At 44.4% G+C, this 27,468-nt stretch overlaps 1 protein-coding gene across 1 annotated transcript; it reads right to left on the minus strand.

Annotated features, from left to right (window-relative positions):
• Window positions 1-1,459: 1,459 nt before the first annotated feature.
• On the minus strand, window positions 1,460-26,256 carry AGO3 (argonaute RISC catalytic component 3). Its single transcript, XM_058819938.1, has 19 exons — window positions 26,108-26,256; window positions 19,381-19,552; window positions 18,214-18,334; window positions 17,463-17,671; window positions 16,123-16,259; window positions 13,911-14,045; window positions 11,699-11,786; window positions 11,421-11,568; window positions 10,989-11,108; window positions 10,384-10,506; window positions 10,075-10,208; window positions 9,477-9,661; window positions 9,044-9,203; window positions 8,312-8,402; window positions 7,153-7,347; window positions 6,705-6,839; window positions 6,041-6,142; window positions 4,785-4,984; window positions 1,460-3,730 (listed from the first exon to the last, which is right to left on the minus strand). Exons 1-19 carry the CDS (start codon window positions 26,124-26,126, stop codon window positions 3,622-3,624), a joined length of 2,583 nt encoding a protein of 860 aa, XP_058675921.1. The 5' UTR covers window positions 26,127-26,256; the 3' UTR covers window positions 1,460-3,621.
• Window positions 26,257-27,468: the final 1,212 nt, after the last annotated feature.

Genomic DNA, 27,468 nt, shown 5'->3' on the forward strand with positions numbered 1-27,468 from the left:
CGCGAGTTTAACGCCTCAACCACAAACATCCTGGGATTCCCTCCAGCTCTGGATCTAGCAGTGGCCAGGTGGGAGCTTTGGGCAGGGCTGGCTGGGTGAGGAGGGGCTCTGTGCTACCCTGGGCCTGCCCCCACCACGGGAGCACTTAGTGGCACTTGTTCAGCACAAGTGAGGTCTCGGGGTCTGAGGAGATGGGAACTGCTTTTCTCCACAGGCAGAAACCCGAGGCCGGTGTCTGCAAAGCAAGAAGAGCCATCAGCCTGTGCCCACATCCCTCTTTGGACTATCCACAGCCAGCTCTCGGCCAGAGAGGGGGATCTGCTGTGCCACTCAAGGTTTCCTCAAACAGCACAAAAAATTTGAGATTTTTTTTTTTTTCTTTTTCAAGGAGAGCAGGTACAAAAATAAAAGAAATCCATATACTCTGAAAATATACTGGAAACTGCCACCACAGATGAGGTACCATTTATCCCAACCCCCCACCCCCAAACTGCAAACATCAAAATATATATGTTTTTAAACAAAAGAAGAATATCTGGCTATTTAATCTCAGTTAAAATGACAGCACCCTTTGTTACACTTGATATTTCACACCATTAATTCTCTTTTGAAAAAAAACCAAGATATCTAACTAACCTTGATTCCTTGCTTTTCTCCTCATTCCTTAGTGCAGTAATTGTCCATCTCCATTTAAATAAATATAGCAGCTACAGCATCATAAATGTGTGGCCCTCACAACGTCAGTAACTTGATATCGTAATACAAAGAAGTATCGGCACTTGACGTAGATATTTGCAAAACCAAGAAGAGAGATTAAAACTTCCAAATACTCTTCACATGAAAACCAGGTACAATGTTACCTTGACAACTGAAGTCACTTTGCCAATGAAGTTTCTTTAGTTTTTGGTGAAAGTAGTGAGCAAAAAATCTTCTCAGATCCGAGTCACCGAGCGTGGGCAGGGTGAGAAGCAGCTTTGAAAGGAGAGCTAGAAGGCTTTGTAAAAAGGAATTTTCAGCTAAATGCCAGAAGTCCACAAGAACTCTTTGTAAAATAGGTTTTTTTTTTTAAAAAAAAAAAAAAGTTCTCTGTTTTCAAAAGAAATTTCTGTATAAAGCTTAAGCTGAACCTTTTACAAACAGCATTGCTACTGAGAGAGCTTTAGGAGAAAAGTGTCAGGTCACAGACTGGGAAAAACATCTGAGAGACTCACTGAGAAACCACCTTGCTCAAAGGACTCTGTCACACCCTCCTCCCTGCACCAGGTGTGTCCAAAGGCACCCACAGGGACAGGGCACTCCAAGCTGGGACCCCCTGGCTCTGGGGGTCCCCAAATCCTCAGGGCCTCCTGAGCCCCCCAGCCACCCCCACCGAGCACCCCCAGCCAATGCCCACCCCCACCACTGTTTCCAGTGCAATTTTAGCTTTGCCAAGTTAGTTTTTTACATTATTTTCCTTGTCTTTGAGAGATAAAATAGGTATCTACACCAGCTGTTAGTAAAGCTCTTGCAGACAGTGTTGTGAACAGCACTACGGACATTTCCATACAATATACAAACGCACAAAATACAGTACTTGGTTTTTCTGGCAGAAAAAAGGGGGCTCATGCCTGGTGAAGCAAAATGGGCTCAGATTTTAGGCTCAAAATACAGTATATTGGCAAACAGCAGATTTGGTGAGAATGAGGAGAGAAGCTACTTAGACCAACCAGGTTTTCATGTGAGAGCAGGTGGAGGTCAGGAGGGCTGGGATCACAGCAATGCCCATACAAACAGCTGCAGTAAATATACTATGAACCAGTGCAAATAAAAACAGTCAAAAATGCAGTTCACGAGTTTACAAAGTGCAAAACTCCCCAGTCCCCTCGTTGAATAAATGCTCGTCTCTGACATCTTAAACATTGGTTTTAAAGTGGAATGAAAGAGTCCCATTGGTTTGTTTCACATTTCGGTGATTTAACATGTTAGAACTATCCCAGCCCTCTTTATTTGCAAAGTGAAATGAAGTTACCAATAACTTAATTTTAAAAGGAAAGTCACTATCAAAGAGGAAAAAAGCCTAAAAACTTTTATTAATTCCAGACATTTTACTGATGTCAAATAGGTTTAACTAAGCATGTAAAAACTGAGATCTTAATACAAAACCCTTTCCATTTAATTCAAATATGCTCCACATTTCAAAGCCAAAAATAAGGCCAATTCCTTTGTTAAATCAAAAGACTGCAGCGACAAGTAAAGCTTGCAGAAGTCTAGAAGCATTTTTTGTTTTTTTTTTTTTTGATTTAAAAAAGGAAAATTCAAGATTCCTTCTGACTATAAAACTTTCCTTTCAAAATTAAGGCTTTTACTTTGTCCTTTTAAAATCCTGGAGGTGTCCATTCTCCCACGGTCCGTGGTACGGACACTGCTTCAGTACAGCTCAATGGACACAGTTTTTCTTTAGAATGCTTATTGCACTAAAAGATAGCAAAACAAGTTGTCAGTTTCTTTTTTTAAAAATAAACATGATTACATTTCTAAAAAATAAAAGTTGATGTTGACCATATGTTCTGTAATAATTAAATTAAAGCATTATTATTACTCTAATAAATATAAAAGAAACAAAAGGAAGCTAAACTTCAAACACACATACATATGAATCACATTAAGGTGTGAGAGGCAGCAAGTAAAGTAGCAGGTTTCTTTTTTTTCCAAAAAGACCTTAGCTCTAAAGTTTCAGTTCTGGTGGTTATTGTATGTCATCCCAGAAAACCTGGGACATCAGATCTCACGTGAGGCTTCAACAGATTTGACTTGCCAGATAGGAAAAAATTGAAACTTTTGGACTAGGTAAAACAGCAGCTTTAGTAAATTCCCCCAGGGAGCAAGAAGAGTTGGGTCACTACTGCCTGCACATGAACCACGAACTTCTTGGATTGCTTTTGAAAGGGAACTCTTGGAGCTGAGAACTCCAAAGCAGTGAGAAAAGACACAAAGGCAGCCGTTGGCTAAATTAGGTTCAAATTACTGGATTAGTGTGCAAAACATCTTCCCCCCCTCACTGTTACCTAGCTAGGGCTGTACATTCCAATGCACTTGGATATGTTCACATTCGAACGCTCGATGGCAATACTGAGAGGAAGATTCCTCAATGCACGGGGGTTAAAAACTTACTTTCTTTTTTGCACACTTCCCTTCTCCAAACAATCACTGTGATTGTTTCTAAAAGGTGGTTTGCTTTTTTTTTGTTTTAAATTACACAATAGATTTTAGTTTATTATTACTATCCTTTTTTTTTTTTTTTTTGCAACAATAGTTGTGCTGCCGAGCAACTTGAGGTAAAGGCAGAAGAGGGTTAAACTACGAGAAAATAATAATTAAAAAAAAATGATGGCGGTGGCTTCCCACAGGAGCCCGCCCCAAAAAAGCAGTTGGCTGGTTTCATATTGCATAATAGTGCTGTGTTCCTGGATGAAGTAAACAATCTTCCTCGTGTCAATTTAAGGGTGAGCCTCTCGCCCCTGCACAGCGTCAGCTCCAGCACGATGGGAGGCACAGCCCCTAAACCAACCCCCTGGAAACATACATTGTATGTGGCTTAAGTTCTCAGTTCTCCTCTCCGTGAGTGTCTCCCGGGTCACTGACTTAAGCGAAGTACATCGTGCGTAAGGTGTCTTGGTGAATCTGTACAGCCTTCGCCAGGGCCTGCGGGTCTCGCCCGTTGCTCTGTCCTGACACGTGGCTCCCTTCAGCACTGCAGGGAACGAGGGAGAGACAGGCAGGGCTGTAAATTGTATTAATTTACAATCAAAAAGCTGCTTTTGTATCTCTTGGACAGAATCGCTGAGGTTGGAAATGACCTCGAAGGTCGAGTCCAACCTGTGAGCGATCCCAACCTCATCACCCAGCCCAGAGCACGGAGTGCCATGTTCAGTTGCTCTTCAGCACCTGCAAGGATGGGCACTCCACCACCACCCTGGCAGCCTCTTCCAATGCCTGACCACCCTTTCCATGGAGAAATTCCTCCTGATGTTCTGTTGTTCTTGAGCACCTGCAAGGATGGGCACTCCACCCCTTCCAATGCCAGACCATCCTTTCCATGGAGAAATTCCTCCTGATGTCCAACCTGACCCTCCCCAGGCACAGCATGAGGCTGTTTCCCCTTGACTTGCCCCTTGTTCCCTGGAAGCCAAACCAGCCCTGGTTGGACCCTCCTGTCAGGGAGTTGTAGTGATTGAGAAGATCCCACTTTTCTCCAGGCTGAGCCCCCAAAGAATTGACTCTTCAGACCCTTCACCAACACAGCACCAGTGACAGAACTGGACACTGAGAAATATCAACTCTCATATTCACCCAGCAACCCTGAGGCTTTTGACAAATCTCTTCACCATGGCTGCTCAGCTTGTTCATCTAAAAATAAGCCTTTTATAAATAAATTGATGGCTTGAAGGTTGCAAAATACTTCTGACGTACAGAGTTAGATAAGTGGAAGCACTTAAAATTTGGTTCATTCATGACTACTCTGATCCTAAAGCAAAAAAATTAAATTGGTGGCTTGATTGTCTCAGACCACGTCAAATTCATAACAAAATACTTTAGTAAAAGAATTCTTTTAATTTGAGTGTTATTAAGTGGAATCTACCAACCCACTCTGGTCTGATGTAGAGCAGCAGCTGCCAGGAGTGATGATCTTAACAAAAACTGAGCGCAAGACCAGCGGGAATCACCCACACACAGTCAGGTGCCTTTAGGCCTGACAGTGGATGAGAGCAGTGAGGACTAAACCCTGAGCAGAGCCTGTGATGTACCTGTCGTGTTCCTTGTCCACGAGGTGGTAGCGTGCTCTGAATGCCACCAGGTGAGCGTAGTAGGCGGGCGCGGGGATGGAGACGGAGCGGGTGCAGCGCACGTACGTGTGGCACAGCTGGTACGTCAGCAGCTGCAGCTCGTCTGCTGTGAAGCAATTGTCATCCCACAGGACGTGGTAGTGGGAGGGACGGCTGGTTCCCTGCAGAGATGGGCATGGACAGTCACTCCTCTGGATTGCCATAAACAAGTCAGGTTTTGATGTTCAGAAAGGCTCAAGCTATCTAGTGTGAATGCCTGCGTAACAGCAGCTGAACAAGTTCATTATTAAGTCAGCCCTAAATGTATTTAAAGATGAGTAAGTCTCACATATACATGATTCTATTGCTCTGTATGTTCTTCCTTGAATAAAACTCCTCAGAGATCAACATCTGCTCCCAACATGACTAAACTACAATTACAGCTCCTTTTACCTACCTTCAATTAAGCTGTTTCTGACAAAACATCCCAGAGAAACACCCGGTGCTTTTAAATCCTTCCAGTTCCTGAGCACCCTAACTGCAAGTATGAACACTAGAAACTCAACTTAAATCTTACAGTGCACCTGAATTGGGTGAATGGTTGTGCTTTAGCCAAGCTACAAATCTCTTCTTTTAAAACAAATATATCTGGAGTATCAATTTAGTTGAGGTTCTTTATGCCTTGCTGTAATAAACACAATGAGCTGCAACTACACAAAGCATTTCGGCTTCAAACGATATAAATCTTTTCTGCTTCTCCTTGATATAAATCTTTTTCCACAGCGCCAGAAAGCAGCTTGCTCAGACACAGTGTAAAGGTTGACAAAAAACCCATTGAAATGACTCAAAACTGGAAAAGAAGTCATGCCCAGCCAACCTAAACAAAACTGATGACAATGTGGTCAGATGCACATGATAAAAATTTAAAGAGTAAATTTTTTTTAACCTTTTAAGCAATAGCCTGATACAAAGCTATAATATTTTTTCAGAAATAATAATGTTAGAAAATAAAGTGGCCTCTTAAAACTTTAAAAATCACTACTTACCATCAGTGCAAATTTAAATGTGCAAATCATTTGTTAGGCAAATCATCCTTTAAGTCCCACAATAATGTTTTATCTGAGATAAAACTGAGCTAAAAGAACATTTCCCTGCTAACTAACTGTTTGCAAACAGGTGTCACAAAAAGAAAAACAATTTGTTCTGAATTCACATTTATTTACACAAAGCATCCATACCTGTATTCCAGCATGGCTACAGAGGTAAAAATCAAACTCGTAGGGGTGTGTGATGTCTGTATCCACTGTTGTCCCAGCTGGAATATTGCCACTTCGTCCAACCTAGAGAAGAGGTTTGGTAAGTGCAGCCTCAGCTGTTTCTACAGCTCAACTGTAATGAAAAATACAAGTTTCTATTCACCACTGGCAAGGTTTCTGCACATCAAGTGCCACAGAACTCTTTGGAATGTGCCACTACATCAGCCTTGGAGGTTTGACAAGGACACTGGATGGCTCTCCTGCACCTTACACAACACTGCACCTCCAGCACATCAGAACTTTCCAGCTCAGAATGAGGAGCTGCAGACATTTGTATTTAGAATTGTCAGCTTCAGTTTGGATTGATTAACTCAGAAAAAGGGTTTCACCATTTTTTACTTTCTATTACTGTTGGAGATTGGTCCTGAGTGGTCACATGGATTTTAGCTTTAATGTGATGTTGTGGGGGTTTTTAACAGACTTAAGGTCAATGATTTTTCAATTTGGGGCCTCATTTTATCAAATCAACACATCCCTGCATGTACACTTAACCAGATGGACAGAAGCCCACACTAATATTTTCTCCAGCAGCCTAAAAGCTCCTCATGAAGCTTTCCCAAAAGGCTCCTCAGAGGGCAGTGATTACCCTTTCTGTTCTGTCAGCACAGAACAGCCGTGTATGATGTCTCTTCTGCACCACAATGTAGGTTATGCCAGGCTGGTAATCCTTCTCCAAACTGATGCAGGCTTCTCTAATGGCCAGCAGTTCATAATACAAAACCTACAAGCACAAGAACAGAGGGGTTTAGGTTTTCCTTCCACTGTATTCTACGCACAACTTGGTGTAGTTAACAAGTACAACTTTGGCAAACAGCTGGTAATGTCAGAAAGTACTTAGAGATATGTGATTTCCCAAATTTGAAGACTTCTCCTTCCCAGACAGAAAAAAACCTGCAACTCTTCTTACCCAACAAGATTAAGAAATTCTCTCCTCAATTATTTTGTGTAAATGTAAGCAACTCAAACAGTACAAAACAACACCTGCAGCTACTACAGAGTAGAAGAATCTTTCAAGAACCCACAAGTGAACCAACCTGTCGGAACTGTCCCTCAGAGACCCCGTCCCTGTAGAAGATGATCCGGGTGGGCTTGAACCGTGTTGATTTGTAGAACTGGATGAGCAGCTCCCTGACCATAGAGGCCAGGTCCTGGATGATCTCCTGCCGGGGCCTCTGGACCCTCACCGTGGCACAGTACCGGCTGGGATGAGCATCCATGCTGCCTACAACCTGTGGGGAGATGCACCAGGGGAGCCTTCAAGCTCAAATCTATGCCAAAACAATCAAAAACAAAAAAGCCAAAAGAGGCAAGCACGAGATGTTTGTGCTAAACAACAACCACAGTAACACTTTCAACAGGAACTGGTACTTGGTACAGGTTTAACACCTTTTGCCCCCAAGCATCCTGAAATGCACCTGCAGAATTTGGCTTCTCGCTAAGGCGTATTTTATAATCCAGACAGACATTTTTCTGTGACGTTTTCTCACCTTTAACACTGAGAAAAACCTCAGCTTCCCTTAGTTACTTTAAACACAGATGCAGTTTCCTGCAATCAATGGCAACTAAAATACCAAGGGGACAAAGTAGGAGAGGACTGACCAAGCCTCTAATCACCACCTTGAGTTCCTGGACTGTACCAACACAAAAGGTAAGAAATGTCAAAAACATTTCTGCCAAACCAGGTCTTTAATGACACTTTTCTCCTTTGAAAAACAAAAAGGTTACTAGCTAACTGTTGCAGTAAGGAAGAAAAATCATAAAGAAAGGCCTCATAAAATCAGGCCTGCTCTGGCTGGCCTGTAATTTCTTCTAAGGCAGGCTAGCTATTTATGTGAATACAGAATGGCCTTTTTCCATCATGTTCTGTATGATTTATTCCCATAGCTAATGTCACCAAGCTGTGTTATTTCCTTGAGAATACTTCTGCAGAAATATATTATTTAACAATGCCATTTTACCTTGATTTAAAAATTAAAGAGCTAAGGAGCCACTCTGAAGTACAAGGCAGTTTTTTTCTTTTAAATACACGATTTTTAATATCATTGGGAATGTGTACAAAGAACTGGCATAAGCCCTGAAGAACTGGCATAAGCCCTGAAAGATATTTGATACAGACACAGCCCATGAGTTGCACTTACTATTCTAACATTTACCCACAATGAAAAAACACCATGTAAATTTAATAAAACTTACAGCAGCAATGGAAGGCTTCTTTCCATCTCCAGCTGGAGGGTGAGTGACATCAGCTCCCAAAAAGATCACTGGCTGCTGGAACACAGAAGGTCTTCAAAAAGAAAAAAGTGCTAAGTCACACTCGTAGCTGAAGAGCTGCCACAAGGTCATTGCTCACCGTGGGGGTTGTTTCTGTCTCAGCCTTATCAGGTACCCGGGCCAAGGCTCAACAATGGGATCTTTGTGCACGAGAGGTGAACTTGGAACCCTCCCCAGCAGAGCACAAAACACACTGCAAACACACTGCCAGAACTGGGGCATGACTGTGGTGGGGAGCAGCCCCAGGGCTCCAGTGGAACGGCACAGCTGGGGGATTTAGAGGCCCCATGTGAGCCTGGGGGTCCCCTGAGCCCCACTGAGCTACAGCACCAGCATACACATTATACTGTTCTGCAGGACTTGAGCAGCAGCATGCTCTTATACTGCCTTTAAAATATTTTTCCTCACACAACTGTTCCTCATTTCAACTTTGATACTGATCAAACATTTGACAAGAACCTTGGCTGAAGACCTACTGCACAGGCCAACCACCACTCTGAGCTACTAATTCTGCTTCAAATACCACATAATATTATCAAAAGACTATTTTAATTTAAAACTTGGCCACATTTAAATTTTGGGTGCTAAGTAGCAAATGTAACCACATCTGTTAAAAGAAAAAAAGAAAACCCAACGCAATCTTCAGAGTCTTACCGTTGATGAGGTACAAGGATGTTGTTGATTCCTCCTAGTTTAACATTAATCTTCAGGCACAGATTTGAGAGGGTCTGTGGAGATGTTTTAATGACGTTCTTGACCTGAACACACTGTGTGGCCATTCCCAACAGCGTGTCTCCCACGCGCTTCACCTCCGCTGGGAAGCAAACACAAGGAGACAACTTGAGTCCATTTGAGGTTATTGCTGCATTTTGATCTTAGATAAGTCACAATAATTCTAGTGCACATACTGTGCAGTAACTTCTAATTTATCTGAATACTCAGACCTGCTTCCAATTTATCTTCAGACATAAAACAGTGGTGTCTAATACCTAAAGGATGGTTCTGAGTAATTTTTAACATATGCTAGGCAGCAGAATTCTCCAAATGATACCTGACTGAACAGGTAAAGACAGAGGCGTTCCCTTACCATACACAGGTGTCTTCCCTGGCAGGATGACAATGATGAGCTGCAGCCCTGAATAGGTGTTCTTGAGGTGTCGGAACATGGGCTCCACGCTGTCTGCACCCTGGGCGTACTTGCAGAAGCAGGGCTGGCCCTGGATGGGCATCCCGGCGTCCTTGGAGATCTTGCGCAGCTGGTCTGTGAAACCCCTGCAGAGGAGGAGATTTTTGGATTTTTGCAGTAGCAGCAGTACACAATAAGCAAAGCACAACGGGACAGAATCGTCAAAGGAGGATGATTCCAAATAGCTTTTAAAGCAACATTTTAAAAATGTTTGTTATGTGAAGGATGTACAGCTGTGAAACACCACAGACCAGAATGGGCTAAAAAGTAGTCTAGACAGTACTTTGTCTTGTAATATCACTGTATATAGTCCTTTCTGATACCGTGAACAAACATCCCACAGTGTACCCAGTACAGTGTTTTGATTGTAAGCAAACCAGCCCAGATTCCCACCCTAACATCTCACATTAAACCCAGGTAAAATGCTCATTGTAATCCTACATTCATGTTTCACTTCTTTAAGAGAACAGTCCAAAGCCTGAACCACAACATGCCTTACTTCAGAATTTCTTCTCTGCACTGTCTCTGTGTTGCAAAGCAAGCTATGGCCCACATCTTGATCTCCACCCCAGTGTGGAACTGTTTCCCTCTCATGTCCCACACGCCGTGGCTTGGTGTTGCCACGGTTCGATTCTGGAGAAACAAAAGCAACAGACACTCAAGTGACTAAAAAAAGAAGCAGCCAGTGCTATTTGCAGTTTCAGGACAACAAAGAAGAGTTCATCATTCAAAGTCTGATCCCTGTAGAGTCAAAGTGTACAGGAATCACTCCTCAAAATGGAAAGCAGAGGAAAAGCCAAAGCCTCACCCGTCCTCCGTACTGCAGCATCGGGGCTGGGAGCACACGTCCTGTCACATGGGCCATCTCATCCCTCACTTTGAACTGGAACTCTTGAACAAATGGATCTGCATCATAATTTGCACTTCTCACCTAGGAGAGATTTACATGTTACAGAAGTATCTGATTATAATCCATATAACAAACCATAGGCTAACAGGAACACTGCAGATGTGTTCTTAAAACAATTTCATTGAAAAAGGCTCAGACGTGACTGCTCAACACTATCAACCCATCCCCAATGAAAACAATTACCACCATGAGATCTAATGGATGAGATAGTTTCTGTTCCTTTCATTACTCAAGTGCTCATTTTCAGTTAGTTCCTTCAAAGGCATTTTTTGGAGCATTTCCTCACAGTAAATTAAGTGTAGAGATGATAATGCAAGAGCTTGTACTATGAACTCATGCTATCATTGCATGCCATTCTAAATAAACCCTATTAAAAATGTAGTTAAAATCTGTTAAGTTAAAGGATGAAGAGGAATGAAAATACCAGGAAGTTTTGCATGGATGCAATCCAGTCCAGTGCCACTCTGAGCAGTGTCCCATGGAGCTGGGATTGGGGCACTCACCAGTCTGCTGATCTCCTCCTGCCTGTCTGGGGCAGACCTGGCTGTAGCTTTTATCATGGTTGATGTCTGATTGTCTGTCAGCTTCTTGATGCACCTCTGGCCAGCCACAATGTTACACACCTGCAGGGGAAATCAGAAGCATTAATTCACAGCAGAAGCACTCAGATCACACCACACCGCACACACGTGACACTGTGCTGCCACTATAAAATACAGTGTGTTTGAACAACTGCCTGTTCTTTCTCTTATTTCTACATTTCAAAGCACTGTAGGATGCAGACAGTATTTAGTGAAATTAAAGAGTAAACCATGTACTCTGTACATGTAAACCCATAAACACACTTGTATTGCAAAGAGCACAGATTTCTTAATGTTTTGTAAACTGACAGAACCCACCCAAGCCCAGCTGATCTATCAGAGTAAGGCTCTTACTTCTAAAGGCAGGTAGGTGTGTTTTTGTTCCTGTCCCACTTGCAGACAAGGAAGGTGAGGGTATTTCAGCTGGAGGTTGTATTTCTCTCTGAAATACTGTGCTACTGTCCTCTCCACAGTCTGGCCATTTTCTAGCTGTAAAGGAAAGCTGAGAAGACAGACATTTCAGTAAAATATTATCTGTCAAACAGCATCATCCCAAAATGAATGAAATGTCAGGTCCTGTTACTCAGTGTGAAACCATCACACATTTCATGCTCTGACAGAAAGGCTCTTACGTTTGATGACTTGCAGGCCGCCTCGTTACGTTACACACACGGTACTTCCTCCTCATTGTCCCACAGTGAGTCACTTCTACCTTTAGACCTGCATAAAAGCATCAAAAAAAACCTGATGCCATAGCTACACAAACATGTACACAGGAAACACAAGGTTTTAAATGATAGAACATAACAGCTTTGGGGTCAGCATCAAATAGCACAAAGAAATTATTATTCGCCAAACATTTTTACTTTCATTATAATTTGAGTTCTGACTAATCCTGGTGATTATCCTCAGAAATCATGACGTAAAATATTTAATGTTCAATGGCTTCTGAATTTCATCTAAAAAGCATTGACTGAACTCGGACAGCAGTTTTCATCATATCCTCGTGTTCTCCTTCTTTATCTTGTACATCTCTCCAACCTATCAGTTCCAATGTAATTGAAATTAAAAGGACAAAACAAGGTTTCTACTTTATCATCTTCCCTCCAGCTTTGTGTCCACATTCATCCTGTAATTTTCTTTAATTTCACTGACCAAGTTTAATTTTGCATGTTGAGAATCTCGTCTCAAAGCACCCAGCCTACACAGCAGAGCCTCTCCAGACTTATCTCTGCCCACGACAATCATGACAGTGGCAGCTCCAGGAGGCTCTGGGGGCTGTTGCTGTGACTGTGCACACACTGTGCTGCTCACACAGAGCAGCCTCAACATCTGCTGGGAGCACTGAGCTTATCACAGCATCCACACACTGCTGTCCTTCCCCAGCTCCACAGGACAGAAAGCAGCTAAAAACAAAGCCTGGGTACTCAAAGGATTCACCTCCAGTAGTAAAGTCTAATTTTAGTGAAGTCTAGTACCACAGGGCTTTGAGAGAGCAACTGGATGGCTCATTCTGCTGAGGTTTGTGTGGATTGTGGACCACTGACTGAACACCACCCAAAATCAGGTCCCCAGGTACCAGACACCAGACTGTGTTCAGTTTACAGGGGACACAGATATCACAAAGAAGCACTGACTGTGCCTCCTTGCTCCCTGACAACACTAATTGCATCAAGAACATCAGTATTACTCAGAGGACAGCACAGTAAAAATAAACCACCACTGCCGTGACACGGCATTAAGAGAAAATAGAGAAAAGAAACCATGGGGCACTGTGACCACAGACAAGGGCTGATGAACACAGAGATATCTGGAACCCATTCCCTGCTCTGTCATTACTCTGCTGTGACACTAGCAAGGCAGTGCCCTCCCCCAGTGCTGCTCACACACAGCCAGCTCTAATGCAGGGCTCGTTTTGCTGTACAACATGGTCACGTCCTGGCTGGAGCTCTCAGACCCTACAGCAGCAAAGATGAGTCTGAGAGCAAAGGAAGAACTTTCAATATTTTCTGACTATGGCAACAGAGCCTCTGAGGCATCTGAGATCAAGCAGAGGCAGTTTCTCAACCTCCAGTCACCTGCCCTACAGAATTAAGGCAGACAGGCAGATGTAAAAGGGGGCATGTTAGGACTAGAACAAAATAATTCCTGTCTTTTTTCAGTCATGGCTCTTCTCTGAGCACATCCCTTTATGATTACAGTTCAAATTTACTTTTTAGCTGCCCAGTATTTCAGTAGAGTCTAATCTTGCATCAAGTGTTTAAGAGCTGAGCTCCTCCAAGGTTTTTCTCTCTGCAAATTACACTGGAATGAAGGATATGGGAAAATACAAACCCAAGTAGCATATATGGAGAGAAACCACTCAAACCAGCAGCTTATGCAATTCCTTTGGAATGGAATTTGGCCTTCAGCTGCAAGTGGTACTTATTTTTCCACAAGGCAATCAGTTATTAGAATTCACTCTAACAACAAAGAATCAATGTTAGCCTTAAAATCAATGTTCACTTTGCCACAGCACTGAAACAACAGGAGCCCAGACACAATGCCAGGTGGCCTCAGGGACCCTGGGTTAGGAGAGGTTGGCACCAACCACTTACCTCTGCCCAGGCAATGAACAACGTGCCCCCTCTTTTCCCTCTAAGCCACTGGGAATGTTTTTCAGCTCCCATTTCTGCAGAGCTGTATTATTTGTCTCAGGATTAGAGCTACACACATGGATACTGCAATTCTCTTGGCAGCTCCAGGCCCTTCTGATCCATGTTAAACAGGCTTCCAGTTAAAACAATTCCCTTAGAATTAACTTTACTGTGTTACCTGGAACAAAGCCAAGCCATTTCTACTCACCCTTTATCTCTTTGGTGAATTTTACCCGATGAGAATCAGTCAGAGGTCTTGGTTGTTCATCAATATTATGAATGTCAAGGACTTCACACATGAACTGAATTACGGGTTGTGCTTTGTAGAAGGCAGTGGCAGAAACTGCAAAGAGCAAAATATGAAGTGTAAAAAAACCCCAGTCAAGGTATTGTGAAGCAGTTCATACATCAATATTTCTTAGAATTCCACATAAACCTCAGGTACATTTAGAAACAGAACAGTGAGTTCTGCAAGAGAAAAATATCAAAAAGCCAGCAGAAAGTCTACAGTGACACATCTCTCTCCAGTACACTCATCCTGCTACTACCTGGAATTTCAGGGGTTTGAAAGGGTTTTTCCCCCAGAGAACATTTATTTCTAGAAAGCTGCAACACCCCAGAGAGACATTCTCTTTTACCTCTCTATGAAGCTGCAGAGACAGGATTAATATCCCTCTACCACAGACTTTTGAATATTAAAAGCTAACACAATTCAACATGCAATGTAATTTTGTCAGTTACACAATCTGCTCAATTACTGAAACAATATCTGGTGCAGACATGAGCACTATTTTGACTATGCACAAATTGTGTTGGTGTAGGGGGAGTGGAACCCTTGATCTACTCAAATCTTACCCTCCCCACATGCTAATGACACCACCACTTTAAGGGACAATACACTGGTTTTAAGCAGGACAGCTGACTTATTATAAATCATAAATTACCATCTTGACAAAGTTATAAGCAACTGAAACAACACCTTTGGCAGGAAGGGCGAGGTGGGACAAGACAGAGCTCAGACACAAACTGTTCCACACATTTAAAACTTTAAATGTCAACAACAGAAAAGAAATATTCAACAAGCATTTATCAGTTTTCCAGATCTCATGTACCAAACCTGCCACACATCTGTGCTCACACAACCCAACATTCTTCAGACATGTGTCACTGGAGCAGCCTACCAACCTCACATGAGGCATCAACCAACACCTCCAGGTGCCTGAGACTGCTCCAGATTTCTGAGTGACCCCAAATCCTCACTCTCCCCACCCTGGCAGTGTGTGGGTTGTCTCCCACAGCAACACTTCCATGGAGAACCTCATCCAACTAAACAACTAAAAAACCTCCAGTGATGGGATTTGAAGACAATTTCACAGTCTCAAATGAGGAAACAGAACAACAGCTCTGTGAATCAGCACTTACAAAGGGCTTCAAATTTCTCATTCACAGGAAGGACTAAAAAACTTCTACTCCAAGAGTTACTACTACACTTGCTAATGCTGGTAAGAAAAACTTGTGTCACAAAGTAACAGCACAGTACATTATTAATTGGTGTAAATTCATCCTTTTCTACCTAAACTGCAATTCTCTCAGTACCTTGCATATAGATACCAGAACTGGCTCTTTTTGGGACAGGTTGAGATTTTTACATTCATTTTTTTGAAGCACAGCTGCTGTTAGAAAGGCAATTTTACAAGAACAAACTGTGTGACTTCAGTCACACAAGAATCACCCACAATTTACGTCAACCAGAACACATGGACTTGCAAATTTTCAGCAAGACAGCTCAACATCTGCAATATTTTATTATGCTCCAAGCACAACCTGACTTGCGGTGCTCAATGTAAAGCAAGACAATTTACCTTGGGTTTATAAAGCATTTCAAAGACAGTGAGAACTGAATGCAAATCAGAGAAAACCTCAGGCAGCACCTGCATCTCCACCACTGACACTTTTCAATGAGGGTTTAACAACTAAATAGAGTTGAGTGCTCACAGGACGAGGGAGTCTGACACAGGCACCAGTTGATCTCAGATCCATTCATCTGGGACTCAATACAGTGCTGCAGAGCTTATCCTTTTGCATAAGAAAGCCTATTCCAATCAGCCCTATTCAGAGAAGTGTTTGGGGTATGTTTTACAGAGTTTTCTTGGAAGTACTGAGCACCACTCACTGTGTACAGCTGCACAGAGACACAGTGCAGGCAACCTGCCTCTGCCACTGGGGATGCACCAAAACTGAAATTAAGCAGGAAAACAAGCCCTGTGCAATTCTTTCTTATATAGAGATATTGGTTTTTATATGGCAGCAAAATTTCTGCTCAAACATTGACATCATGCAAGGAAAACAGACTAGAATTTCTAGGGGTAGCCTTTGCCTTACATGTCTGGTTTGAATCTCAGCTCTGAATCTCCACTTACCATCGATGTTGAGCATCATTTTCCACATGGCAGGTCGGACAGACTGATGGAAGCCAAACCAGACCTCCCTGCCCCCTCCCAGGGGGTGGTCATAGCCTTCTGGAGCTGAGAAGAAGGAGCGGCCCACAGGGGTGTACCTGGTGAAACAGGTGGCCACACATTTATGTTCTTGTTCTCCAAACCCCAAATTCATGTAACAAAGATTATAACACACAGCATTATTATTGTTTGGCATTTTGTGCACCAGCAATCTGTGCCAAGAAGCAAGTATAAACAAAATACCCTGAATGCTTCTGTTCCTGTTGCAGTGCTTTTAAATTTAGACAAAAAACATTTACTACTTTTAGCAATGCACAAACCACTTTCAGTTTTTACAACAAATCAAGAACTAAGTTAACTTACCCCTCCTGATCTTCTGCTTCAAGAAAGTGGAATCTCCACCACAGCAGATTCTGTACAACAGCCTTGTCTATACTGGCCTGACCCTTAAATACCATTTTTCCTAATTAATAGGGAACTTTTGAATACAAGATACATTGAGAGAAGCAAAAACTATGGGGGAAACAACGAGCTTTCTACCTGTGAAATGATGTTTCTTTCACAGGTAGAAAGCAGCTGCTCCTGAGCCTCCACACCTCCTGTTTTGTAATGCACAGGCATTGGTACAGAGGGTAACATCTTCAGATCTGGGGAAGCTGAGGAACACTGGATTCCACAAAACCACAGGGCACTTTTTTTGGTTGTCAGCTACACGCAGTGAAACCTATCAGAGCTATAAGTGAAACCTATCAGAAATCTGCTCAGAGCAAAGTCACTGTGCTGCCTGAAGCCAACCAACTTCAAAAGTAACTTTCATTAACCAAATCAAGCAAAATTAGCCTTCTCTAAATTTCAGGGTTCTGAGATAAAATAGCAAATATGAGACTTTGTTAGGATAGGTCCTGGTCCCAGCCATGTATTTCAGACATGAGAAGCATGCACTGGTGACAGTGTACCAATGGATTAAAGAGACTCTGCTTTCCACAGGCACCGCCCTCACTTGGCTCAAGCTGAGCAGAACCAGGACAGCAGTGCTGCAGCTCACTGGAACCTCTCAGCATTTCTATGAAAGCCTATTATAAATGCCTGATGTTTCTTGATCTTTTCCAACACACACATCACCTGCTCTGCCTACAGAAACACTTGTACAGGACTGGCTGTAAGCTCCCTGTTCAGGTCACCAGCTGTGCTGCAGAGGGGAATGAACAGTTTCTCTTTTCACCTGTGAAGAAATGGGGATGAAGGTCTCCCAGTGGGGATACTTCAGGTAAAGACAGACTGCAGGAAGACAGTGAACCTACTTCATGGAGGGGAGGTGTCGTAGCACCACATCGACAGCATGAACAGGGTTAGTGCTGATAGGTTTGTCTAGTTCCAGAGGCTCAGGCAAGGTTCTTCCTGTCAAAACTTCATGCAGCAAGTGCCAGCTCACCCGAGAAACAAACTTTATTGACACTTTGAAGGGACGATCTTTTCCACCTTCTCCGGGTAGTGTCACATCCAAATCCACCTGGGCAGGGGAGAAAAGAAAGAAATAAAAAGCAGCTTTTTTATCTGGAAGCCTTGAGATTCCACTCCTTTCCATAACTGGGCCAGAGACTCAAAAACTCAGATATTGAAGACACAGCACGTTTGATGAAAGTACATTATCAAATGCACAAAGTGAAGAGAACTGGGCCCTGACCAAGCAGAAGAGGATAGAATAAATTTTTGTCACCCCAAATGATAAAGCAATACATTCTAGAAAAACTCTGGCTTTTTTTTTTTTTTTCAATTAATCATAAGATCATGTGCTACAGTCTGTAAAATGAAATGTTTTAATAGATTTTGCTGTAGAAAGCAGCTACTAAAGTACACAGGAAGTTCTGGATGCAACTATTACATGAACATTTACACACAATGGAATTTGCAGGAAATATATCAGAAGGACTCAGTTTCAGTACAGATACTGTAAGACACTTCCAGCTTTTCTGAAATCAGCAATATTTAAAGTTGGGTGTTTTCCTTTCCTATGAAGCTGCTATTAATATAACATGTTCCCAGTTATCTTACCCCAGTAGTGGCCACAGGAAGTGGATTGGCTGTATAGAGGCTTCTTTTCCCATCATAAACTGGTCTACGGTCCCCAAATATTGTCACTTTAAAATGCTGCACCATAGAGTCCACCACGTCCCTGGAAAAGGGGATATTTGCATTGAAAATGTTTCTGAAGAAGGATCAGACCCAAGCTGGCTCCCACTCCCAGGTGTTTTGCTGAAGTAGTTGCAATAAACAATACTTGAGTGAATTATAAACACCCACTGCTGTTCCAAAAGGTGCTTCACATACTTTAACTAAATAAACACTACAGAATAAAATCAGAATCAATGTAAATGCTCAGATACTGAGGAATATTGGTACTGAAATAATTTCAGAAACTCCTAGAAATTACCAAGGCCTTGGTATCATCTTTATGATGGAAAACAAGAACACTGTTACCTTGGAAAAAACCCACAAAGTGCTACTGTGAAAAAACAGCACATACCCCATGTGGAAGCTCAGCCAGTTCACTGTGCTGTCTGCAGCAATGTTTATCTGCTCCTCCATGAGATTTTGAATTCTGCCTACACTGGTTATAAACATGAGATGCCCTAACAAAACAGGCTTGGCTTTAAGTCCTCAATAACCTGAGTTTCTACAAAATCAGGCAAAAGTCTGATCCAATTTGCACACAATTATAGGTTTGCCTCCCTCGCTTTATTATAAATTGATGGCAATAAAGATTAACCCGACACAAGCACTGAAATTACACTTGAAAAACCATGATGAAACTTTCAGCTTATACAAAAATGCTTCTTGATGCAAGCAGTAGATAAAACTTTTGGAACACAGTGGACTTCTGGAACACCTCCAAGTGTAACAGGCCTTTGGGATGTGAATTCTTTGGGAGGTCTTGGTGTTTCACAGAATGGAAACATTTTCCTTTCAGCACATGCAAAGCAGCCTTCCTGCACAGCAGCAGCTTCCAGGCACCACGTCCTGGCCAGGCAATATTAACCCAAAGTACTTCAGGAAGATGATAAATATTGACTTCCTCTTCAAGCTGAATGAGCAGCAACACTTTCACCTCCCAGCTGGGAGGTGGGGAAAAGAAAATCTCCCTTTTCATAGATCCTGATGCTATTCAACATTCCCATTGGTTTAATTTACAATTTACATTTTACAAATGTATCTTCTCACCTGTTCACCCTCCGAGGACACTTATCTGGTTTGATATCCACCTCATAGAGGTAGACATCAATCTTTGGGATTTCAACTTGGAAGCAGTTGGCCAGCAGTTTAATGGGCTTGCCCATGGTGCCATAGCCGGGACGTCTGGGCACCATGAGCAGGGGCTGTGCCCCCACGGGTCCTGCAAAGGAAAAATCCCACAGATTAGGAGAAAAGCACAACAAAAAATCCCTTAAACTAACTCCCAGGACAAGCAGGTGGGCACCAGAGGCAGCACACTCGAGGAAAGGAAATCAGCTGTCTCCAACAGCATGGAATTCTAAATAAATCCTTTCCCATTATTAATCCTTAATCCTCCTCCTACACCTAGACTGTTCTCTTACTCATGAGCTTCAGTGATCAGCATGAATAAAATCAGGAGGTTTTGTTTAGGAGATTTCCTAAAAAAAAAGGTCCAACCAAAAATCCAAAACAAAAAGAAAAAAACCAAAATCTCAAAAACCCTTAAACAAAAACAACCCCAAAATATAACGCAGAAAGTTTTACAAGTCTTTTCTGAACACTCTGGTAATAACCAAGTGGCTGCAGAGTACAAAAATACAGAAGTAGCTCTGGACTGATGCACAGGATTTGAGATAAACTCTTCATTTCAGTGCCAATATCAGCTTAGTCTTGGAAGACAGATTACTCTTGAACTTTGCTGGCTGAAAATGGATGAAAAGTAAGACCATTACCTCCCATCTAACTGCCCCCATAAAGCCAATTTGCCAGAAGAGTAAAGACTCAGATTAAGACACGATTGTAAAACTCTTGATTACTCGTAGGCTAGAGAAGAATACCCAGAACTGCTCAGACAAAGATCCAAATCTGCAATGAGATGGGTATTTTGAAAATAGCTGAAATAAAAAATAGCTAAAATAAAAGTAGCTAAAATACCTGCCCAGATTTGTTCCATTCTCATCTATTTAATTTGCTTTGCATCATTTAGGTGAGAACCCTCCACTCAAGATTTGCATTACTCATGCCTTACAAACCAAACAGGGTAGTAAACATAGCCCATTTCCCAGAATTTCTGCTGGTATTTCCACTTCAAAGCACCTCTTTCCAGTTAAGAAACAACAACAAACCCAAAGTGCTTGGTTGCTTCAGTTTTAAGAAGTTACTCATGGTACAAATGTCCTGATTTCCAGAGCATTTGAGCGAGGTAGTGCAAAGTTCTCCCCTCTCCTCCCACTCGGTGACGCAGGCAGCGATTCCAGCCCACTCATTTTCATAGCAGAGTTAAAATGTCAAGTGCTGGGAAAAATGTTTTTTATTTGCCTTTTGATTAATCTCCATAATTTCTGTAAAAATCCCCTGTATTATCTTGAAGGAAATGGTCACGTCCTGAGAACAGGTGAACATCAAAGCCGAGTTCCTCTGTAACATTTGTCTGGCTCTACCCAGAAAACTACTGAAAAATTCTGAGTGGGGCTGGCTTGGAGCCACAAGATAAAACAAAACAGAAAGCAAGAAGCATCATTTAAAACCCGCTCACAGACTCTGCTTATGCAAAACTTGTTCCAAGCATCTGCTCTCTTCAACTTTTCCTTCATTTTAATACTCTCACGTGAGTAAAAGCAGCCCTAGAATTTACTCCAGCTACATTTGCAGAATAAAAGCATAAGCAGAAAAGTTACTACTAAACATTTGAGTGGCATAAACAAGTCAACAGTTTGTTTTAATATTCTGAAGACATACACACCACAGTTTATATTTAGTTCCTATCTGGAGGACAGAGTAACAAAACTGCTGAAATAAAGATAACATTAAAAAGGTTCTTTTAGTCTGGTCAGCCTTGTGTGTCTCAGTCACCCTGGAAGAAGTTAGAAACTCAGATTTTGGCAAATAGGAGTTAAGTGACCAATAAATGAATCAGAAGTGCAGGCCTACACATTGTTCAGGTGCAATTTAAAGAAATTCAGCTATTTTGCTATTATTGTGTGAATCATGCTCCCTTGGACAAATTAACTTAAAAACATGAGTATGCCAGCACTGCCCAAATACAGGGGCACCCACTGAGAAGATCCTGCTTTGAAGAGACCCTGCCTTGCCAGATTCTGTTGTGAAAGTCTTGTGTCAGTGGCCTCAGAGCTGTGACTCAAAGCCCAATAAAACACAAATAAGCAGAGCGACGCTCTGGGGATGGCTCTGCCGCCGATCCATCGGTGACTCACCCAACCTCATGCCTAAGTCCTGTGTCAAACCCATGGAAATAAACACACAAACCAAAAATATTCAAAGTGCTATTATTCTACTGAGTACAGGATGCCCGAGTGGCAGAGCCTTTCCTTCAAGTCCTTTAACCTTTGCAAAAACAAAGTGGGTCAAGGCTGAAAACCCTTTCTCAAAGCAGCAGCACTGTGAGGCCTCCTCCACAGGGGATGGAGCAGCTCCTCAGTGCTTCCAGAGAGTTCTGCATTGCTCAGCTGCTCACAAATTTGAGAGGAGAAACTTCTTTGTGTTAAGGAAACCAATATTCTGCCATTACAGTACAGGTATGTACATACCATAGAATCATGGAATGGTTTGGGTTGGAGGCACCTTATAGATCATCTCATTCCCACCCCCTGCCATGGCAGGGACACCTTCCACTGTCTCAGGTTGCTCCAAGCCCTGTCCAACCTGGCCTTGGACACTTCCAGGGATGGGGCAGCCACAGCAGCTCTGGGCACCCTGTGCCAGGGCCTCTCCACCCTCACAGGGAAGAATTTTTTCCCAATATCCCATCTAAGCCTGCCCTCTGGCAGTGGGAAGCCATCCCCCTCATCACTCCAGGCCTTGTAAATTGTCTCCCTTCTCCATTTTTCTTGTAGGCTCCTGTCAGATACATGCCCAGGATGTTCTGAAAATTCCAAGTAAAACCCCCACACCAAGTCTGTTCAGTGTGCTGGAGCAGAGCTCAATTCATAAAAGCAGCTCAGCAAAGCTCCCAGCACTAAAACTCAACTGACTTCTAACAGAAAACAATGAACACACAAACAGGAACTAAAAGTGGTGTCTCAGACAGATTCTTGGAAGGCTTTTGTGCAGCAAGGCAGCACGTTTCAGGATCATGGAATGGTTTGACTTGGAAGGGATCACAAAGCCCCCCCAGCCGCACTGTGCAAGGCCCTCTAACGGCTCCAAGGAGCTCTGAGTGAGAATCTTTTTTCTTGCATGCAAGGATCAATGTTCCAGTGGAGCTCAGACACAGCCAGAAGGGACGGCGATTCCTCGCAGCCCGGGCAGCACACGGACAGGCCTGGCCTCCATCCAAAGCCTGGCTGCACCTACCTAGCAACCAGAGAAGCCCTGTCGGAATAAAGCCTGAGCACAACGAGCAGGAGCTCAGAAACCTGCAAATGCTTCCAACGCACCATTGTACAAAAAGCTGCAGCTTCTGGCACAAGCAGCGATTTTACAGAATGAAGAAAAAACCCTGATCTCCAGCAGGATGCTAATAGGAAATGCAGATTTCCTTGCAGAAAGGGCCATCCCCACCAAGCTTCCAGAAAGAAATTATCCTCTTTCACACTGTGGCTTCAGCATATAAAGCCAAACTCTAATAAAAGAGATAACTTAGTAGTTTTATTTTTGTTTATACAGATCTAAATCTAACTGGATGGGTGCTGGAACAGCCCAAAACACAACAGCAAGGCCTGAGCAGGTAAATACAACTCAGTTTGGCTCAGGAACATGAGGCAGATTTGTGGAACCGATCCCAGCCTCAGGCTGGAGCTGCACTGGAGAGAGCTACAGCTCTCACAAGGAGGGGGAAAAATAAAAGACTCCCTTTCACAGGGCCCCTGGCCTCTACTCAGAGGCCCAGCCTGTGGAGCTCTAAGAAAATTTTATCACTAACAGAAAATAACCTAATTCTGGATTAAAAAAAATACACAGAGAAGATTTGATTCAAACGTTGGTTTCAATGATCGAGCGCCGTCTGCCAGAAATCATGAATTGCCTCATTTCTGTCACTCGGCCTTGCCGTGTGGCATTACATTATTTATGAGTAATGCAATCCATGTTTTCTAAACATTCCTCCTTGCAATTTAGGGTTTGGTTTTTTTTCAAGGTTTTGGATCCTAAGTCATGTCCAAACTCATCAAAAGCCAAGGTTTTGATGCTGTGCTCTGTGACTGCCAACTGCACAAGCAAACACTGGTGTGGTAACTCATTCTGCCCTAGTGGACTTACAGAAAACACACTGGAGTGTTTTGGGAGAATTTAAAAGACAATCAATGCTTCTGAACCATTAAAAAAATGTAAATACAAAAAGCCCAAAAATGTAAATACAAAAAGCCCAAAAATGCACATTGTGAAGTTAATACCCAATTGCTCTGGGAGAAGAGAATGTGCCAGCCCACACAAACCCAGCAAGAGTTTTCCCTGGAAGGTATTTCCACAGACCAAAATCTGGAGGTAAAAATTAGCTCAAGAAATACTCTTCGACACCTTCACCCCTGAGGAAGCAAAGCTCTGAGGATGAAACAATTTGTAATGTTCATACTGTGAGTCAAACAACTTCCACAGCAACTCCAGAGGAAATCTGCCACTGTATCTTACAGTAGAATAACTTTTGAAGGCAACTATGAATCACCCCCTTCCCTGCTCTACCACACCCACAAAAACGGGACTTTTAATGGGCCTCCCAAAGCACTGCTCTGAATCACAGAGAAAAGTCACTTCTCAGGATTTTCTCTGCCCGAAGTTTGTATGGAAAATAAACAGAACATTAAGGATGCCTTCAGTGCCTCATTAAAACTGAAATTAAAAAACCCAACCCAACACAAGTTAACACTTTTAACACAAAAAGCTGTGAGCTTTGAAAGAACAATGTAGGACATGGAAATGAAGACAATGGCACTGACACAACTTGGTTACACCACGAACATCCCCTGTTGGTTGAACCTCCCTGCCTGTTTGGAATTTTACTGAACATTCTCCTGGTGGAAGTGCAATGCCTGAGCTGTGCTGAGAGCAGCTTTTCCTTCACTGCACCTTCCCCACTGAACATTTTATTGCTGTTCCTCAGTTTGGTTTCACCACAACCCACACCACCTTCACATCCAGCTCCTGCTTTCAGTGATGTTCAAACTCCATGGACCAGGAGAGCCACAACACTCCCCAGATTCCTCAGCCTAAGCCTCTCACACAACCAGGACATCACCCACAGCACTGCTTCACCCCAGATGTCCTGGCACACACTTCCACACTTTACTCCAGGGATACTAACACCCCAATCTTTATTCCCCTCTCTGCTTATTTTATCCCATGTTCTCCTTTCATGCACAGAAAACAAAGCACATCTCAGTGTATTTCTCTCTTTCATGACAGAGTTTTAATCTTCATTTGCTCCACCAAGGATGGTTTGTGTCCCACACTGCACTTAACACATTCCTAAGCACAGGAAAAACCATACCATCCTTTGTTCTGGACACTGCCTCAGCCCACAAGGAACACTCTGCAGCAGCTTTGCTAAAATCCAACACATTGCAGCCTAACAACAGGAAAATTCACCCCAAAGGAAAACGAAACCATTTACAGGTTCCTCTTGCAAATCTGTTTATCAGGAGACAACTACAACTGCACTACATTAAAATTAAAATTCATTTAACGCCGTGTAAGAGAGCATCATATGAACTCCACCAGATTGTTAAAATCCTGCACCTTAAAACATTCTCAACCCATCACAACCCCAAGGCAGGCAACAGCTGAGGTAGGGAGTTTTTCCAGCCAAATGCATCACTGTCCCTAAATCTCCAAGTATGTTAGAAAAGGATCTCCATATGGAGATGGGAAGGCACGTTTTCTGTTGACACCTTCAGTCTCACTGTTGTATTTTCACCACCTGTGGTACCTATTCAAGTGACTGACATGGAACTCCAGGTGGCTTTGGACATTCCCTTTTCCGTCGAGGTACAGCCAGGGAACTGTTGATCAAACGCTGCCCAAACCCTGAATCCTCCTCCACTCTTCTGCCAGATTTGGAGTAAGTTATCTTGAAAAACTGAATCAGAACTTCCTTCTCCAACCCCCAAAATCCATTTAAACCACAAAGTTGATAAATACTGAGCACGTGCTTTCCCGGCAAAACGATCAAACGGCCAAAATGTGAAGATTTTCACAGAATTACAGAATTATTTGGGTTGGAAAACACCTTATAGCCCATCCCATGGGCAGGGACACTTTCCCTATCCCAGGTTGCTCCAAGCTCTGTCCAACTTTGCCCTGGGCACTGCCAGGGATGGGGCACCACAGTTTCTCCGTGCAATAACCCATTTGTGATGATTATTGTGAAGCAGCACACCCAAAGCCACAGGAATTAGCCCCAAAACTCAGGTGCTGACCCACAGGAGCCAAATACCCGGAGTGAGCCCGGCAGGAGCTGCTCGAGGGAGCGCTGCCCGGTCCCGCCGCGCTCTGCGGCTCCGTCCCTCGGGCAGCGGCACGGCGCGGGTTACGCAAGCCGGGCACCCCGGTTATGAAATACCGACAATTCCTCCTCCACCTCCGGCACGGCGAGCAGGGCACGGAGCGGCTCGGCCCCGGCTCTGCCCGGTACCGGGGCCCTGCTCCTCCCGCCCGATCCCGCTCGGGATGGGCTCGGCCCGGCCGCTGCCCCGCGGCACCGGGGCGGGCACCGGGACTAGTGAGGGATAGCGCGGGGGGCCCGTTCTCCGAGCCCGCCAGGCCCCGCCGGGCCCGCGCTCACCTGCGCTGCCGATTTCCATTCATGGAGCTGGGGCGCAGCCGCTCGGGGCTGCGGCGGCCGGCGCGGGGCTGCGCTAGGCAGCGGTTCCTCCGCCGCGCTCCCGGCTGGGCCGCTGCCGGTGCCGCTGCCGGTCCCGCTCCCGGTGCCGCTCCCCGCGGCGCTCCCGGCCCCTCACGCGGCGGCGGAGGCGGAAGTGGCGTGGCCGCCCCGCAGCCCCGGCTCGCGCGGCCGCTCCCGCCCCGCCGCGCGCGCGCCCCGCACGCCGGAAATCCCGCCCGCGCTTCCCCTGCCCCCGCGCGCGCCCCGGCCTTTCCGGGGGAAGGGGAAGCGGCGCCGGAAGCGGGCGGGGCGCGAGCCGGCGCGGTTGTCATGGCAACAGCGCGGGGTTGGGCGGGGAGAGGCGGGAAAGGCGGCGGGAGCCTGAGGAGCCCTGAGGGCCCCTGAGGGCCGGGGCAGCGCGGGGGGAGCCCCGCAGGCACCGCCGGAGCGGGAATGGCCGGGACCTGAGCCACATAAGCCCAGCGGGAGTCAGAGCGGGAGCGCTGGGGGTTGTTCCCGGCCCCGCGGTGTTGTGGTGTTTGAGTACAACGCGTTATGTCTGCGGCGTTTTCTCCCCCCCGCAGCAGCTGCCTGTGCGGCGGCTTCGAGGGCTTCCAGCCCGCTCCCCAAGGAACTCAGCTTGTGTCTCCTCCAGAAGGAGCCCCGCGCCCTGGCCCCGGGGATGCCCACGGGCACGGCGGCTGGGAGCGGCCGCACGGCCCGCACGCTGCACCCGCTCCGGGCTGCGGGAGCCGGGACACGCGGAACCAGCCCGGCTGCGGGAGCCAGAGGGTGCTCGGGCCCTGAACGGCCCCCCGGGGATGGGCACGGCCCGACCCTGCCAGAGCTCCAGGACAGAGCTCTCCGCACAGGGTGGGGTTGTTGGGGTGTCTGTGCAGCGCCAGGCATTGCGCTGGATGAGCCCTGTGGATCCCTTCCAATTTAAGGATATTCCATGATTCATTATTTGATGATTCACTGTATCAACATAAATTCAGAGCTCATGCTTGCCCTGTCCTCATTTTTTGAGACGTTTTAGCAATGTTCAGTACCGCTGTGTTAGGGATATTATACACCAAACAAGCAGAGGGGTGAAAGGGGCAAATGGCATGTGGGGAAGAGATTAGAATGTGCCAGATGCAACAGGCTCACTGCTGGGTCAGGCAGTGACACCTTTATTTCCTCTGCCCTCAAAAGATCCTTTTTTTTTTTTGTAAAAACAGTATATTGGGACTTTTCCAAGTGGGTTTGAACCTGCTACTCATTGTGAAGAAACAATGTCATTTTTTGTGATACTGAGAGGGCCCTTCCCCTGGGAAACA

This window comes from Ammospiza caudacuta, chromosome 25 (assembly GCF_027887145.1).
Source record: "Ammospiza caudacuta isolate bAmmCau1 chromosome 25, bAmmCau1.pri, whole genome shotgun sequence".
NCBI lineage: Eukaryota > Metazoa > Chordata > Aves > Passeriformes > Passerellidae > Ammospiza > Ammospiza caudacuta.